Source organism: Sylvia atricapilla, chromosome 22 (genome assembly GCF_009819655.1).
Source record: "Sylvia atricapilla isolate bSylAtr1 chromosome 22, bSylAtr1.pri, whole genome shotgun sequence".
NCBI lineage: Eukaryota > Metazoa > Chordata > Aves > Passeriformes > Sylviidae > Sylvia > Sylvia atricapilla.
Window position 1 is genome coordinate 5,406,282 of NC_089161.1, and position 17,061 is coordinate 5,423,342.

At 52.1% G+C, this 17,061-nt stretch overlaps 1 protein-coding gene across 1 annotated transcript in view; it reads left to right on the forward strand.

Moving 5' to 3' along the window:
- The window catches only part of LOC136370906 (ephrin type-A receptor 8-like), a 57,862-nt gene that overhangs the window by 13,390 nt on the left and 27,411 nt on the right, over positions 1-17,061 (forward strand). The window contains exon 4 of the mRNA XM_066334595.1: positions 10,165-10,828. Within this exon, the coding sequence (XP_066190692.1) occupies positions 10,165-10,828 (664 nt within the window). The remainder of the gene's footprint in view (positions 1-10,164; positions 10,829-17,061) is intronic.

Consider the following 17,061-nt stretch of genomic DNA (forward strand, 5'->3'; position numbering starts at 1 on the left):
TTCCCCACTCTCTCCCTTCACCTGCATTCCCATGGCCAGGTTTTCCCAACACAGCAGCTCTCTGCAAATTGTGAGTTTCAGATGTCAGGGTGACCTGGCTTGGAAGGATTTTGCTCATTCATTTAGTGAACAGAAACAATCCCATAAATACCCACAGGACCAACTGCAAGGCACAGTGGGGCTTTCTGCAGGCACAAAACGTGCAAAATTGGGGTGCCTACCTGGCTGTTGCTGCTGTGTTGATTTTTCATGTCCATTCTTTTTCATCCTCTCTCTGAACTAAATGGTCCTAATCTTTTCAATTCCACCTCCCACAGAAATCTTCCCAGGCCTCTAATAATTTCCATTGATCTGTTGCCTGAGACTTTCAGTCCCCACACTGCTTGAGCAGGAGTGATCAGAACAGTGAATTCATAATAATGCCAATGATCAGATTCCTATCAGACTTTATCATAAATGTAAATGTATTAAATTGTTAACTCAGCTCTAATTTTAGCAGTTAGCTGTTGCAATGATGAGTATCCTGGGAATGTAAGAAATTGAGAGGTACAAGGTCAGAGGGGAGCGCGGAACTAATGTGATGTGATCTCCTGCATAAATACGGCCCTTCAGACCTGTCAATTCATTCAGCTCTCAGCACAGCCCAGCTCTGAGGAAAAAAACATCCTTGGCTGCAAAATTGCTGGTGCTGGTAAATCCTCCAGGTCCTGTGGCGACGCTGTTTACGGGCCCCTGTTAAAAACTGATTGCTGTGAGGGTTTGCCTGGCTCTGGTCTCCAGCCAGGGGACCTTCTTCTGCCTCCGCCTGGATGAGGCAGATGCTGTCCTGCTCGTGGCTGCCCTTGGCTGTCACTGCTGTCCTGCCACTGATCAGCTGTCATCTCATCCCAGCCCTGCTGCCAAGTCGTGGCATCCTGGAGGAGCCTGACACACGTTCAGGGAGTCAGGGAATGAGGGAGTCAGGGCTTCCTCTGCTCCCCTGCAAGGGAGAATGTTTCTGGGGTTTTCTGGGAGTCAGGGCTGTTTTTCATTGTCCACATCCAGTGTTCTGTCCTTAATCCCTCCCTGGGCAATTCCTCCCCGTAGTCAGACCATCCACTGCTCACAGGCTGCCCAAGACTCTCCTGGAATGCAGGTGGGATCCATGGAATCACTGAGGGCACTTGGCTGAGGATGGATCCGCCTGAGCCCGCTGTGCTGGGCAGGGCCTCGCCCACCCAGAGCAAACAAAAGGATTGAGCCTCCATCTCACCACAGCAGGGACTTCCATGGCCAGCTGAGGTGCAGCATCCTGTGCTGGACATTCACAAATCCAGGGGTGAATGCAGAGCCCCAGGCCATTTGGCTGTCAGCTGTGACTGTCAGGGGACCACAGGGGCTGGGGCAGAGTCTCAGGGCTCTCTACAGCAGATCCTTCACCAGCAGCTCTTGAACACTAGTACATCTGAATTCTCCATCTTACACTAGTACATCTGAATTCTCCATCTTACTGGTGATGTTGTTTTTTTTTTTAAATAAATAATCATATAATGAATAATCTGTATAATCAATTAAATAATATATAATAAATTAAATAAAAAAGATAAGTAAAATTTTAAAAGAGTAAATAACAAATATGATAAAGAATTAAAAGGAATTATAATGCTGGATGCCAAAAAAGTAAAAGAAAACCAAAAAAGGCTCACAGCATGAGGTGCTGTGTAACACCCAACACCAGAGACATGTTTTGGCCACGCTGCCGGGTCCTGCAGGACCTCAGCCAGTCGTGGGGTGAGCCCACTGTGCACATTCCCTGTGGTTTTGCCCAAATTGTGGCCCTGTTGCTGACAGGATGACCACATACCTGTGTGGAACCTGCCTTGAACACCCTCAGCTTTGCTTGTCTTTTTCCAGCTGGGTGTTTTAATGGCTTCTCTCTAAACACTTGTCTGGACCGTGGTTCTTCCTCCATGGGCCATTGTATCACATAATCCAGAAAGCACATAGTCCTTTAGCTCCCTGCTGGTCCCTCAGCTCCAGGTCCTTTCTGAGCAGTAAATTTGTCTTTGGACCCGTTTGCTGTCACCAGGAGGTGGATTAGGGGGTTGGTGGTGTCTCAGGGACGCTGGGGTGGAACACTTGCTCTCAGGTTTGGCTCTGAGCAGGTGCCCCCACAGTGCAGTTCAGGCTCAGGTGGGAGATGGGCTGTGACCCCTGCACTGAGAAAGGAACTCCCTTTGCTGGTCACCCTCTGTGCCCACGCTTTGGGTGTCCCTGGGGCTGTCCCTGCCCCGTGCTGGTGCTTTGGAAGGTCTGGGCTGGGGTTGTATAGAGGCACTGTGGTGTGAAGCCAGATTTTCATTGAGGCAATTTATTTTTTTTGTTCCATCTCCTCTGCCAGATTTGGGAGAGAAGTGAATATCTGGAGATCAAAACCAACCAGATGAGCTGGAGCCAATCCTTAATTTAGGTACTAAATCCTTAATTTAGATACTCTAGCTGAAAGATTGCTGGCAGTGCCCCCCATCCCTGCTGTCCTGCCTGGGCCACAATGCAGGATCTCCACCCACGGGCAGACACAGCATCCTCCTGCCAAGGGGCAGCACTGCTGGCTGAAGTCGAGTTTGTTTTGCTTTCCCCACATCTCCATTCACCCCAGAGCCACCACAGGGGTGACAGACAGTAGGACATGGGTAACTCTTTTTGTGGCACTGAGCAGCACAGAGCTGAGGTCAAAGGTCCCCAGAGCCTGAGGAGCTTCAGAAGGGAACTTGTGTCTGCTCACTCAGTGCCCAGTGCCCCACGGCGCCTGCAGCTCCTGTCACACCTGGGGATGCAGAGGAAAGGCAGCAGCCTCAGGGGCTTCTTCCTCTCACTGGGAGATCCCAGAGCTCCCTGCACAGCCAGGTACCACTTACAGAGTCCTGATGTTCTCATCCCACCTGTGGGCAAGGTGAGCCTTCCTCACTGGGAGCCCCTTCCCTCTCTGGGTTTGCTGTGGCCAGCAGGAGCTGGGAGCAGTGGGCACAGGCAGGGTCAGCAGTGCCCTGGGCCCTGGGGAGTGTCAGGCCATCAGGGAGCCATGCCTGGCCTGTTTTGACATTTTCTCTTGCCAGACAATTAACTGAGGGGTAATTGGCTGTAATTGCTGCTCAGGGGTTTAATTACATCCCCCCCCCTCACCTCCACCCCAGAGACACGTGCAGGAAGCGGAAGGGTCAGCGGGAGCATCCCTGTCCTGCAGGCTGCAGTTCCTCTCAATTATAACTTCAAAGGGCTCCCAGGAGCTTTGCAGCTCTCTCCTTTCCCACAACAATTCCCTTTGCATTGAAAATTAAACTCTTATCGGTGTGGTCAACCCCTTCCCTTGCCATGGCTGCTGGATCCCAGTTCTCCCCAGCAGAACACCCCAGTGCCCTTCTCTGCCTTCTCCTTGCTCAGCACGTGACCTGCTGGATCAGGGGGAGCCTGATCAGGCCCCTGTGCAAATTGCCTTTCTACTGACTAATTAAAACACTGATGAGATAAGTCAACATATTAATAATAATTATTGTATCGTCTGCTTTGATTTACAAAGTCAAACAGGAAATGATTTTGTTCAGGCACAGGGTATCTAAGGAGGCTGAATGAAGCCTTGCAAAAGCTAATTAGAACGGGAGCACCTTGAGTGCTGGAGGAAGGCCCCCCATGCTGCCCATGACCTGCCCATCCACCCGCAGCAGCACCTTCTGTGGTGGTCCCACGGTTTTCCCCCCTGCTGCAGGGGCTGAGCTCAGCCAAGAGAGCTGCTGGGCATTGTCACCCAGGCAGCTGCCCCAACATCTGTCAGTCATGGAACGAGAGCTGGAAGGACCCACAAGGGTCAGCAGGTCCCATCTCCTGGCTCTGTACAATCCCCAGCAATCCCACCTGGCGTGCTCCACGTGGGCTTTGTTGGTGGGAGCCAGGAAAGACCTTCAGGAGTTTGGAGCTCCCCATTCCTGCCCCTTTGCTCCTCAGAAAGGGAGGTGTCCTGAGGCCCTTGGGTGCTCCTCCTTCATCCTGCAGCACCCAGGAGAACGCTGTCAGAAAGGGATGAGATCTGCTGGAGCCCCTAGCTGAAAGCACAGATGTGGCCAGAGGATGTTCTCCCAGCAGTGTTTGTGCACCAAGAATGGGGATTTCAGCCTGGGACTGAGTTGTTTGCAGAGCCAGACCTACACACCAGGGGACTTTTTTTACCTGCAGCCCAACAACCAGTTCATGGCTGGGATGAGCCTCATCTGACACAGAGCAGGGTGTCCCTTTGCCCCAAGCCCACCCTGTAAAACCTGATCCCCAGTCTGAGCTGTGGTGTGTCCTTGTTATTCCACCTCCCTTCATGTTCATCTCTTCTTCTCAGAGCACCAAGAAATACTGGGGCTCTCTCACGTGCCCAGGCCATGTCTCTGATCTCTGATCTCCCTTACTTTGATGTCCTTGCTGCATTTCTTGTGTTTCTCTTCCAAGCTGGAGCCTGTACCTGGATCCAGGAATACCAGCCAGTTACAACTCAAGCTGCGATGAAATTAATTTTTTTGGGGGGAAAAAAATAACAAGTGTAGCAATGGAACATTGGAAGATAAAGATTTAGACTGGTAATTGAGATAAAAGCTCATCTCCCAGTGCTTGTTCAGTAAATGCTGGGTTATTGCTAATTCCCCAGATGCCGGTCACTACCAGGAGTTAATCACCTGCAGTGAAGCTCAGGGTAGTTAACTGCCTGACAAATCCCTCCTTAGCCACAGCAGTGACTGATTTCATGGGGATTATCTCCATTAAGGCCTCCCATCTAATGATTTATAGCTGCAATAACAGGCTTCTCTTTTTTCCCTCTCCCAGTGACAACGGTGCGAGGAGGTGCCATGGCACATTGAGAAGGAAAGTGCTGGAAGCCTCAGTGGCCACAGCAGCTTTGCTATGCCAGGCAGACCTGGCATCCCTCCTGGAAGCTGTCCCAGGGCTGGGGACACTCGTTCTTTGCACTGTGAGGATGGTGGGAAGCTGGGCTGCTGCCCCGGGGGGACACAGTCCCTCCTCTGCTCCTCCTCCTCCTCTGCTGTGCCACACAGGCCCTGGGAGACTTGCAAGACCTCACTCAGCTGCCCAGATATCTGCTGTTTGCATCTCTTGCCTTTCATAATCTGGCAATTTTTTTTTTTTTTATAACTGGTGTTGACTTTAATTTAAAGCATTAGGCAAACTCCTGAGTGCAGATGCAATCACACCATCCCCAGCACGTGGGCTCACCACGTTAATTATGATGTCCTCATTTCCATCTCGCTGGGGGATCTTATCACACTGATGGGGCTGAGCTGAGCTCTGGTTCATAGAACCACTTCAACCTGTGAACTGAGAGCCAGCAGTGCCCGGGGTGTGCACAGTGCCTGTGTTCTGAGCCAGCGGTGCCCAGTGTCACAGATGTGTCCTCCTGCCCACTGAGCCTGGAGCTAAGGTGAAGCAGAAAAGCCCCTCCAGTCCCAGGGATTCCCTAAAGCAGGTTCTTCCATCCCCCTTCTGGTACCTCAGAGGGCCTACAGGAAGGTTGGAGAGGGACTTTTTGCAAGGTTAAGCAGTGATAGAGTGGAGAGAATAGATTTAAGCTGAAGCAGGGTATATTTGGATTGGGTATTGGGAAAAAATTCTTCCTTGTGAATGTGCTGAGGCCCTGGCACAGGGTGCCCAGAGAAGCTGTGGCTGCCCCATCCCTGGAATTGCCCAAGGCCAGGTTGGATGGGGCTTGGAGCAGCCTGGGATGGTGGGAATTGTCCCTGTCCATGGCAGGGGGTTGGAACAGGATGGTCACTTCCAACCCAAACCATTCTCAGATTCTGTGATCCCAAACACCCTGCACCTCCTGGCACCTGGCAGGGCCTCTGGGACCTTGGTTGCCTTGTGACACACTGGGAAGATGGATTTGTGGCCATGAGCTCAGCTAGCCTGCCGGGCCCATTCTTAGGGCACCTTCCCTGCAGGCCAAGTGTGGTGTTTTGGGCTGTCCCAGACTGGCATCCCGAGGGACTCTGGGGCAGAACTGACAGTGCAGCTGCTGTGCAAAAAACCCACCACGTTTGAAAGTGTGATGGTGTCAATGCAAACTCTCCAAATTCACCCCGGGGCTGGAGGTGTGGCTGATACCGACTGCTGCTGGTGCTTGGAGGTGGGCATTTATCTCCTGTTTATCTCATTTCTCTCCCGATGTCCTGGGAGGATACCACCAGTTGTGGCACTGGCACAGGTATGTGAGGGCATGGCAGCAGTGAACTCCAGCTCCTCTGCCACATTTGGGAGAGAAATGAATATCTGGAGATCAAAACCAACCAGATGAGCTGGAGCCAAAACATTTCAGAGTGCACAAACCCCTCATCTTTACCTCACCAGACCCTCGTGGGGAGCCCTGCCCTGGCTGGCAGTGCCGAGGGGAGCTGGCTGGGCAGGGTGGGGGACACCCCTGCTCACCCCCAGCATCTCCTCCCGTCCACAGCTCTGCTCCGCTTCCCCCCCGGGAAACTCAGCAGGGGAAAGACAGGAGACAGATGTTGTGTTAATTTGTGCTCGATTAATTTCGACAGCAGCTTCCAGCCCCTCGGAAGCAGCGCAGCAGCCGGAGCACGGGCGGGTGCCAGCAGGGGCTGGGCTGTGCCACACGCTGCCAGCACCCCTGTGTCCCCTGGCTGGGCAGCAGGACAGTGTCCTGCCTGTCACAGCATCTCCCACAGGCTCGTCCCTGCCCTTGAGAAGCTGAGGGTGCTGCCTTCATCCCCCCAGCCAAGCACACCCATAGCCTCGGCCCCTGTCTGCCACTGGAGAGGCAGCCACACACCTCAGAGTGCTTTGGTAAAATACAGAAGGCTTCAAGCATCACCTTTTGTTGTCTAAAAGTCCTTCGTACCTTTTCTCTATACAATCTCATCATCAGCTCCACACAGCTCTCAGGCTCTGTCCATTTGTGCCAGCAGCCAGTCTGTACACAGTGCCTTTACTCTTCTTCTTCTCTCTTCCTTCTGCGGTTCTGGCTCACTCCTGCCTGTCCCTGTCACAGCCACCTAACCCTGTCTGTCCCTCACACAGCCTCCTGTCCCTTCCTCCTCACAGCAGAGCGAGGAAACTGCGAGTGACTCCAGCTTCCCCTCCTTCCCAGCTCCCTCACTGTGTTTCCACAGCCCTAGCCGTGCTGGCAGGGCTGTTCCTGCTCTTTGACAATGATCACTGTTTGGGATTACAGCTGCAGTATATTGGGGGCAGGACTGCCTTTAGCACTGCCTCTGTCCTCCCACAACTGTCCCCTCACACCTTTCCATGTTGTCCACCCCAGCTCTGCAGTGCAGGGCGTGTTCTCGGTGATCCCAGGACAGACCTGGGCATTTCTGGAATTCTGAAGACAATTTTTTTTAAATGCATCACAAGACATTTTTCTGCCCTGGCAATGGTTTGGCTTTGACCCCCTCCTTTGCCAGCATATTCCCTTTAAAATGAGCTTCCGTTGTAGTTTGCACCTGGAGCTGCTGCCTTTTCCAGGTTGCTTTAAGCTCTTTAGGACAGAGCAGCAGAGTTTTCTCCTAAATGCAGGAGCAAAGTGGAGATGCTGGAGAAAACTGAAGATGTCCATGACTGCAGTGACTGCTGTGATCACCCTCACATGAGCAGGAGGCACCACAACACCTCCCCAAACGCAGCAGGTCAGGGAGATCAGATGAGGAAGGAATTCCCATCTGAGAGGGGAGAAGGAGTGGGGCTGTCCTACAGGTATCACTGAGACCCCTCTCCTGCATCTCTCATGCTCTGGGGTGTGCTGCCCTCTCCTAGCTGTGCCCTGTCCCTGCACTGCTGGCAGCCACAGGGTGCCTGTCCCAGGGGTCTGCATCCTGATGGCCAGTCCCCCCAGAAGTGGGGTGAAGGCTGCAGCCTCACCTTCCTCTGAGCTGAGCATCCTTCTCTCGGGACTGCTGTTGGTTTTGTGTCTAATGAAACACAAGTCACCACTCACATCAGAAAACACCATTTCTGCCCTGTCAGAGCAAGCCTGGAGGTTTGTTTTAATGTACTTATAATGCTGCCTAAAATATTTGTTTTCCTGCTCTGTGCAGCACGGCTGGGGATTTACGTGGCTCCCACAGACAGCTGGGCACACACAGTGCCAGGGTGGGGGCTGCTCCCTGCCAGCTTCCAGCACAGCCAGGAGCCTGGGGAGGTGCAGCAGCGGGATGCTGAGGCTGGGGTGAGGGAGGTGGGGATGATTTGGAAGGCAGAGGAGCAGGAGTGCCAGTGCCTTCCCCAGTTTCTGCAGCACTGCATCTGAGGCTGGCCCTTACAGCGGGGCTTGGGCTTAGGGGAGGGATTTCAAAGCCACTTTCTAAGTTTGGGGAAAAGCCAGATGGTTTGAAGTTCTCCTCTGCTCCTCTTCCTTCTCCCCTTCTCTCTTAAGAATTCAGGGGTTCCAAACCTATCCATGGGGGTGTCATTGGAGTACTGGGCTTGAGCAGAAATGTGAGTTGAAGAGGTGGTGGGAAGCCCCCAGTGCAGTGAAAGTGTGAGTCCTGGTGAGGCATTTGGTGAGAGTGGAGAGGGAGACACGAGGCAAGACTGAGCCCCCAGAGGGGTCACATAGCCCCCAGCAGCTAAGTTCTACTTGTCCCAACAATATGGAACTCACATTGATGATCTTGAAGGTCTCTTCCAGCCTAGCCATTCTGTGAATTCTGTGAATATCCAAAATATCACTACTTCTTGTCACTTCAACCCATGTAGTATCATCCCTCCCTTGTGTGACACCTGTGTCCCTGTCCCTCTAAACTCACCCAGACCACCCTCCATTGCAATCCTGCTTGCTGCAACCTGCTTTTGCCAGTATCTCCTCCCCAGCTTTGCCCTGCACCCCCAGGTATATGGAATTTTCACCCCTGAGCTGTCAAGCCATGAACATCCCAGTTCCCAGAGCCAGCCCTGACCCAGCCTCTCAGCTGCGCTGAGCACTGAGGAGCCACACTGGCATCACCTTGCAGGGAAAAAGGGATCTCTGGGCGCCCATGGGTGCACCTTTCTTGCTGACAGTCCTGTGCTCAGTACATGCTTCACCCTCTGGTATCCACCCCAGAACTCCTTCTCCAGGTAGAAAGCTCCCAGTTTAGTTTGTGCATGGACAGTGGAGACTCAGGTGAGCACAAGGCAGGTGACTCCTGCTGCTGCTGGAAATGACAGGCTGAGCACCGAGAAAAGGGACTCACAGACATGACCTGGAGGGTTTGGAGCCCTCCCAAACACACACTGCCTTCGGGTTCTCTGCCAGGACCTCAGCAGGTGTTGCTGTCTGCAGGCAGGGCTGCACCTCCCACAGTGTCACTGCCTGTCCTGGTTTAGGTAAAATTTAGGAGGAAACCTCCAAATAGGGTCCCTCTGAAAGCAAACCCAAATGGCTCCCACCCCCAATCGATCTGGGGAAAAACCTCCTCAGAGAAAAGGGGAAAAGCTATTTATTTAACCAACAAAGTGCCCACAAACACAAAAAGCACATAATATGAAGCAATAAAAACTCTCACTGCTCTGAAGGAAGATGGTAAATTCAGAGAAAGTCCTCACTGTGGGTGTAGCTCAGCTATCCCAGTCTCTTATCAGCCCCTCTGGCACTGGAAAATGCCATCCTAGGCCTGGGTGGGGCACAGGTGTGAGATCACAGTGTCTCTCTGGGTTTTTCAGTTCAGGACAGCCCCAAGAAAAAAAAACAAAAAAACAAAAAAAAACAACAGTCCAGGGAACTTCTCTGCCTCAGCTAGTTAAAGCTAACAGCACAGGAGATCTTTGTCCAGCTGTCTATGCTGCAGACAGCACAGGCCAGGAGCAGAATGTGCAGCAGTGAGTGTAATTTCAGAAAACAGTTTCTCCACACTGTTTCTTTCCCCCTTTTCGCTCTCAGAACCAGTCTGAAAGGCACAGAACACAATATCCAACACAAACAGAACAGAGGATTGGGGATACAAGCATCATAAAGTCACCCCAGGACACTGCCCAATTAGCACAGCTAACGAGTTCTCCTCATTGCCCTCTGCCCTGTGGCAGCAGTGACTTCCCATCCAGATGCAGGAGCAGAGGGGTGGGAGATGGCACACGGCCCTGAGTGCTCCCCCAGGGGCTGGGGAACACCTGCAGTGACCCGTTTTCTCTGTCCCACAGTGGGATTCCATCAATGAAATGGATGAGTTCTTCAGCCCCATCCACACCTACCAGGTCTGCAACGTCATGAGCCCCAACCAGAACAACTGGCTGCGGACCAACTGGGTCCAGCGGGACGGGGCGCGCCGGGTGTACGCCGAGATCAAATTCACCCTGAGGGACTGCAACAGCATGCCAGGAGTGCTGGGCACCTGCAAGGAGACCTTCAACCTCTACTACATGGAGTCCGACCGGGATTTGGGCAGCAGCACCCGCGAGAGCCAGTTCCTGAAGATCGACACCATCGCGGCCGACGAGAGCTTCACCAACGTGGACCTGGGCGTGCGGCGCCTGAAGCTCAACACGGAGGTGAGGGGCGTGGGGCCCCTGAGCAAGAGGGGCTTCTACCTGGCCTTCCAGGACATTGGGGCCTGCATTGCCATCGTCTCGGTGAGGGTCTACTACAAGAAGTGCCCGGCTACAGTGAGGAACTTGGCGTCCTTCTCCGAGGCCGTGACCGGGGCGGACTCGTCCTCCTTGGTGGAAGTGCGGGGAGAGTGCGTGGGGCACTCAGAGGAGAGGGACACCCCCAAAATGTACTGCAGTGCCGAGGGAGAGTGGTTGGTGCCCATCGGGAAGTGTGTGTGCAGTGCTGGCTACGAGGAGCAGCGAGATTCCTGCATGGGTGAGTCCCTGCTTGCTGCCTGCAGTGCCTGCCAGGGGTGGGGATGGCTGCCAGGGGCTCGCCTCTTTGGGGAAGGGCTGAGGGCAGAAGCCTGCTCACAGAAACTGGCACAGCCAGTCTCTGTGGAGGCCCAGGGCTGTCCATGCCTTTGCTGGCTGGCTTCATGCTTCCAAAATGTGTGGCTGGTACCACTGACAGTGTCCCTGTGGCTCTGACAGGTGCCGGTGCACAGGGCATGGCTTTGGGATGGGGACTGGACGGCATCAGGACAGGGGCTGCTGTGTCTCTGTCTTTCTCTACCATGGATCACTGGCCCAGAGATCCCAGCTCAGTGTCCCCAGCAGCTCTGACTGCTGCTGAGATCTCTGATGTGCTCCAGCAAAGGCATTACTTGGCCTCTCCAAAACACCCACTGCTGAAAGGGGCGTTTAAAAGGGAGGAAAGCAAAAAGGGAAACACTGAGCTTTCATGGAACAAGGTCATTGAGTCCATCCCTCACCTCCAGGGGTGTGAGGAGCCTTCCCAGGGGCCCCCAGTGCCACTGGGCAGCCTCGAGCTGCCAACTGAACAAACTGTGATAAGGAAGTGGGGTGACCAGCAGCAGGCACAGGGATGTGTGTGCAGTGTGTATACAGAGCACGGGCTCCCCAGGAGAGCCCTCCACACGGATTTGTTTGCTCTCTGTTTCTTCGTGGGATGTGTTGGGGGAGAGCAGCACAAATACGAGTGCCGGGGCCTTTGTTTGAGTTTCGTGGTAATGTTGAGTGGAGGGTTTGTCTTAGGGAGACTTGACTCAAGGTTAGGACGTCCAGCACCAGGCTGGGATGGATCCAGGGGCTGCTGGGACCCACACTGGCTCCTGCAGGTCTCCAGCTGCAGAGGGGGAAGGATGGGCAGAATAAATGCTTTTATCTGAAACTCCTGTCCATCACAGTCGATTTGAAAGTTGTCCTGGGATAGATCTAATAACTCAGAAAAGGTCTTCCATCGTGTTAAAGAGTGGGTGCAAGATGTATGTGGACCCAGGCACGTGCTGCTGCAGGAGGGGGCACTGGCATGGGCCTCCTGGCTGCTGTGCCAGCCCAGCACTGCAAGGAGCTGCAAGTTGGCTCAGACAGGCCAAACAGCCCTTGCCTGTATTCCCCTGCATCAGTCCTGTACTGCACACTCTGCCCAGGACATCCCCACCCCAAAGGCAGGAGGCTGAGCAAGGCTGCAGCATTGGTGCTGGGCTCTGCCTGCCTCATTTTCATGTGATTCCTTGGGTAGGTTTGCTCTCTCCTGGCAGTGGAGCTGTGGCAGAGCCCCTTCTCTGCCCTCCTGCCCGTTTCTGGTGGGATTGCTCCTACCACAGGCATGGCACAGGAGGGAGCTGGATGATCTTTGAGGTCCCTTCCAAATCAAACCATTCTGGGATTCTGGAGTTCTAAGGCTACAGGTGGGATTCTGATTCTGTGACTCTGAGACCTGCTGATTTTCCTGTGGCAGCATCCTGCAGATTTCCAGTTTGGGATGCAGCCAGTCTGTACAACTGTGGTTCCAGTTTTCCCAGCACGTGTCCCCAGGTGGCCCCACAGATGGACTGAGACCCAGCGAAGTCTCTGGTAAAACTCTCCAAGCCTTGTGGCATCAGAACCAGGACAGAAATGTCACTGGACTTTCTCTGACCTCAGTGTTGTCTCACCCTCCTGCCTCCCCTGTGCCATTTTTCTGGCTCCAGCCCAGTTTGATGACATGGAGGGCACAGGGGCAGCACCACCCTTCCTGCATCCCCTTTGCTGGGGCAGCAGGACATTTATTTATACTTGAAGGCAAACAGATGCAAATCTCTAATCTTGTGCCTGACCGGGGCAGAGTTCATTTTTCAGGCTGAAAAGTGCCTTTCAGAGGTGATTTATAAGCCCAGGGGATCTGTTGGAGTTGGAAATTAGCCGTTTTAATTGTCAGGTGGACAAAAGCAGGATCCCAGTGGCTGTCGCCCCAGCAATTTTTCATTCTCGGTCACAGGGATGAGATGATATAAATCACTCCTTGTGGCCCTAATAATCTTTCTATAAATATCAGGGAAATTCATTTTTTTGCTTGGGGAGAGGAGGTGTGGAGGGGGAGAAATTAGAGAAGATACTTTGCCTCTATGGCAGTGTTTAAAATATGATTCCAAATTAATTTCCTTCTGCCTTTCACAGCCAGACGCCTTATTTGTCAAAGCTAAAGATATTTGAACAGTGGAGGTTTCTCCCCCTCCTTTTGAACATTCATTTTTCTAAGAGCCTGCCAGAGTGTTGTAAGACAGCTCAGGAAACCAGAGCATAGCCAGAGCTCTTCCCAGCCTTTCAGAGAAGAAGTGAGGCAGTTCTACAGAGCTGTAGAATCCCAGACTGGCTTGGGTTGAAAGGGATCTTAAAACTTCTCCTATTCCACCCTCTGCCATGGGCAGGGACCTTTCACTTGACAAGCTGCTCCCAGCCCTGTCCGACCTGGCCTTGGACACTGCAGGGATAGGGCTTTGCTGCCATCCATCGTGTTGGATCCTTCTTTGCCCATTTTGGTGGCTGGGGTCTCTGACTCCTACATTCATCCCAGCAGGATCCACACGTTTTGCTTTGCTTTGATGTCCTGCTGTTTGTAAGGAAGTGAGGGGCATTTTCCATAGGATTGAGGGGGCTCAGCCCAGGGGCAGGCACTGGGATCAGGACCATCAGAGGATGGCAGCTGGCATCAAATGTGTCACAGCCCCCACACACTAGACATTTGTGCCCATTTTTATCTGTGCCTGATGCCTCTGCTGAATTCCTCTCCAGAGAACCCCTTCTCCAGGACTGGGCAAAGGTGCTACACTTAGTGGGCAGAAGTGGGATTTGAGCCCGAATTCCCAAATCTGTTGATGGCATCCTGGGTTCTGCCAGCTCCTGACGTTCCCAGCATTTAGCCCCACATCATCTTGTGCCACAGCCACCCCAAGGATAAAACCCCTCGTGGCACAGCACAGCTCACTTGTTTTTCCTTCTGTTTTCAAGGTTCTGAAGGACTTTTCTTCCTTCACCCCCTCACCCACAGCCTCGGACTGCTTCTTTCCTCCTTGAAATGCAACAGTCCACACATGACACATTAACATCTCTTACACACAGCAAATAGCAACTGCTCTGCCTAAACAGCAGAACAAGCAAGAGCAGGAGGGAAAAGGATCTGTCCTGGCAATTTATCAGATAAGGAGACAATCAGCATAATTCACCTTATTGATATGCAGCTGCTGTGCAGGACAAATAGAGACCCATTTCAATAAGGTCAGTGCAATTAGAGGGATGGGAAAGGGGAGTCTGGTTGTTCTTCTGTGGGCAGGGAAGGGCACAAATCCACCTCCCCAAAGGCTGAGAGCTGGGACATGAGTACCCTGTCCTGTGTGGGGATGGATGGAGAGCTGGACGTGGAGGCTCAGACAGGTGGGGACAGTGGCTCTTCATCCACCTCCCTCCTCCCAGCCCTGGTCAGCCCCTTTGGGGAGGGCTGCCAGGCTCCTGAGCCACCTTGGCTTTTGGTGGTGGTCCTTGGTGGATAAACCTTGGGTCTTGGTCCATGTAAATCCATGGTCCTTTCATCAGGGTCCTCCCTTTTGAGTCAAGTCTGAATTGTTTCTTGGGCTGCATCTCTCACCAGCTATCAATGAGCAAAAGTTCAAAGTCTGTTCAGCTGCTCACATGTTGTACATGCAGAGGGAGCTGGTTTGGAGCATCAGCAGCAGTGCCATGGCTGTGGATCGTGGTGCTGCTCTCTGGGAGTTGACACAAACCCACCCAGCACCAGCCATGGGGGACCCTCAGGAGCACAGAATCTCCCAGGAAGGGTTTTTTGTTAATAAACGAGTGGGAAATAAGGCAGGACCTCTTCCTTGTTGACAGAGAGGGTGGATGAGCCTTTGGAAGAAATGCCACTCCCAAAGAGTGTCCCAAAGAATATCAAAGATATTTGTTGAGTGTCCATGGCTTTCAGGAGCCATTCAGACATTTCTGAGGTTGGGGAACAGGATATCTTATCCTCTGGGTGTTCTGGTTGCTCCGGCTGCTTTCCCTCTGCTTGTCTTGGGACCTTCAGTCTGGCTGTTCCCTTTAGATGGAAAACTGTGATGAGGCAGCAGGAACTGAGCAATTCCTAATTCCTGCTCCAGCAGCCCATTTGCACAGGAAGATGGGTGTTTGTAGCCTGAGAGAGACCACACCAAACACAGCTCTGCTGTGTGTGCCTGAACGAGGATCTGACCTTGGGTTAGACTTTCCCAGCTCTGCTTCAACAAGAAGATGGCCTTTTCCCTCTGGACAGGAGAAGAGTGGGGACACTGCCACTGCTGGGACCCTTTTCCCTCCAGCCTCCAAAAGGAAGGAGAGGTGGGAATTGACAAAGGACCGCTGAGCTCTCTCGTGCCTCCTGTGGGACACAACTGGTGGAAATGGATCTGGAGAGTCTGCTTAGCAATCTGGAAGCCAGTTAATTTTTTCCAGTTGGTGGGATTCATGCTGATGAACCAATCAGCAGATTTAATGTACCTTAAACCTTCCTCGTGGGCAACTTTAATTGAGCAATTAAAGCACCACGGCATTGCTAATTAAGAGGAGAAAATACCCAGCTTGGTAATTATGTGCTTGTGAGTACAGTTTTGTATCCATGGCCATTTATGAAGGTGGGGCACGGGGGGAGCAGAGCTGTGTGAGAGGAAGGGAAACCCCATCAGCTGCACCCCATGTCGTGTGCTGGGGGCAAAGCCTGGCACAGGGGCAAGGAACACCCTGGAAACATCTGGGGAAAACCAGCCCAGGGGAAGGCACTGGCTGGGGCTTGCTCCAGTGGAAGGTGGCCCTGCCATAGGTGGAATGAAATAGGCTTTGAGATCCCTTCCAATGCAAACCAGTTGGTGATTCCATGATACTGTGAGAAGAGTCTGTTAGTGCAGCTCCCAGCAAACATCCTGGGAGACCTTTCAGTTTCCTTGGTGTGGATTTCAAGAGGAATTTCTGTGCAAGTCCCAGCAGGGACATGGCAGGCCCAAGCCACAGCTTTACCTGCCTGCAGCATCCTCTGCCTGCTGTACCACTCAGAGCTGGTGGCACCAGTGTTAGGGAAGATGAATCAGGAAAACCTTATAAATATGATTGCTTAGCAAAAGATTCTGAAAATATGAAACCTATAATCGAAATAGAAATGAAAGCTGACTTTGAGTTGTAGGAAACTGAGTCTTAGTTACTATATAACCTGAAAACAATGGCCTAGCTAGCTGAAGGAGAATCCCTTTTGATTGAACAATACCTTTCTGCTGGCTGAGGGATCCAAAGGTCAATGTAGCAAAACAGAAGTCTAAAAAGTAGTTTTTGGAGTTTAAAATATAACACAGTATGGTAATATAGTAGTTCTTATAAGCTGTATGTAGATTCTATAGGATTTTGTGTCTTGTATTGGTTGGTCACTGTAAATTAGAATATTCATCACCAAAGGACATGTATTGTAACAAGGACTTCTCTCTCTTACCTCTTACTCTTACCTCTCCTCTTAACTCTTAACTCTTCCCCTTCCTCTTCCCCCTGCTCTCGCTCTCTCCTGCTCTCTCCCCCTGCCCTTTGCTCTCTCTCTCCCTTCTCTCTCAGCTCTCACCCTGCTGTTCTCTCTCCCTCTCTCTTTGGGACTCCCCTCCAGCCCAGGCTGGTGGCTGAAGGCAGGACCCCTTTACCCACGACCCTTGTAATAAACCCACATGTTCTAGAATATACAGGTCAGCAGAATTCCTTGTCCCAGCCGTCCATGGATTTGCCTACACACCAATGCCCTGTGTGTCCCTTGGGTGTTCCAAGCCAAAGCTTCCCAGGGCAGGAGCAGAAGCAGTTCCAAAGTGGTGCTGTGGGAGTTGTGCAAAAGTCCTTTCTGAGATGACAGACAAGGGAATCAAAGAAAACTTGGTGATTTACAAGATTTTCACTGCAGTTTGCAAGGCCCATCAGCTGCTCTGTAAAATACAGGAGATGCTGACTGGTGAGATCATGTCACCTCCTGGTTATCCCAAAGTTCTGCCAAAATCCCAAATCCTCCCCCAGAAAGAAGGAAAGAGAAGAAAAGAAAAGAGAAGAAAAGAAAAGAGAAGAAAAGAGAAGAAAAGAGAAGAAAAGAGAAGAAAAGAGACGAAAAGAGAAGAAAGAGAAGAAAGAAAAGAAAAGAAAAGAAAGAAAGAAAAGAAAGAAAAGAAAAGAAAGAAA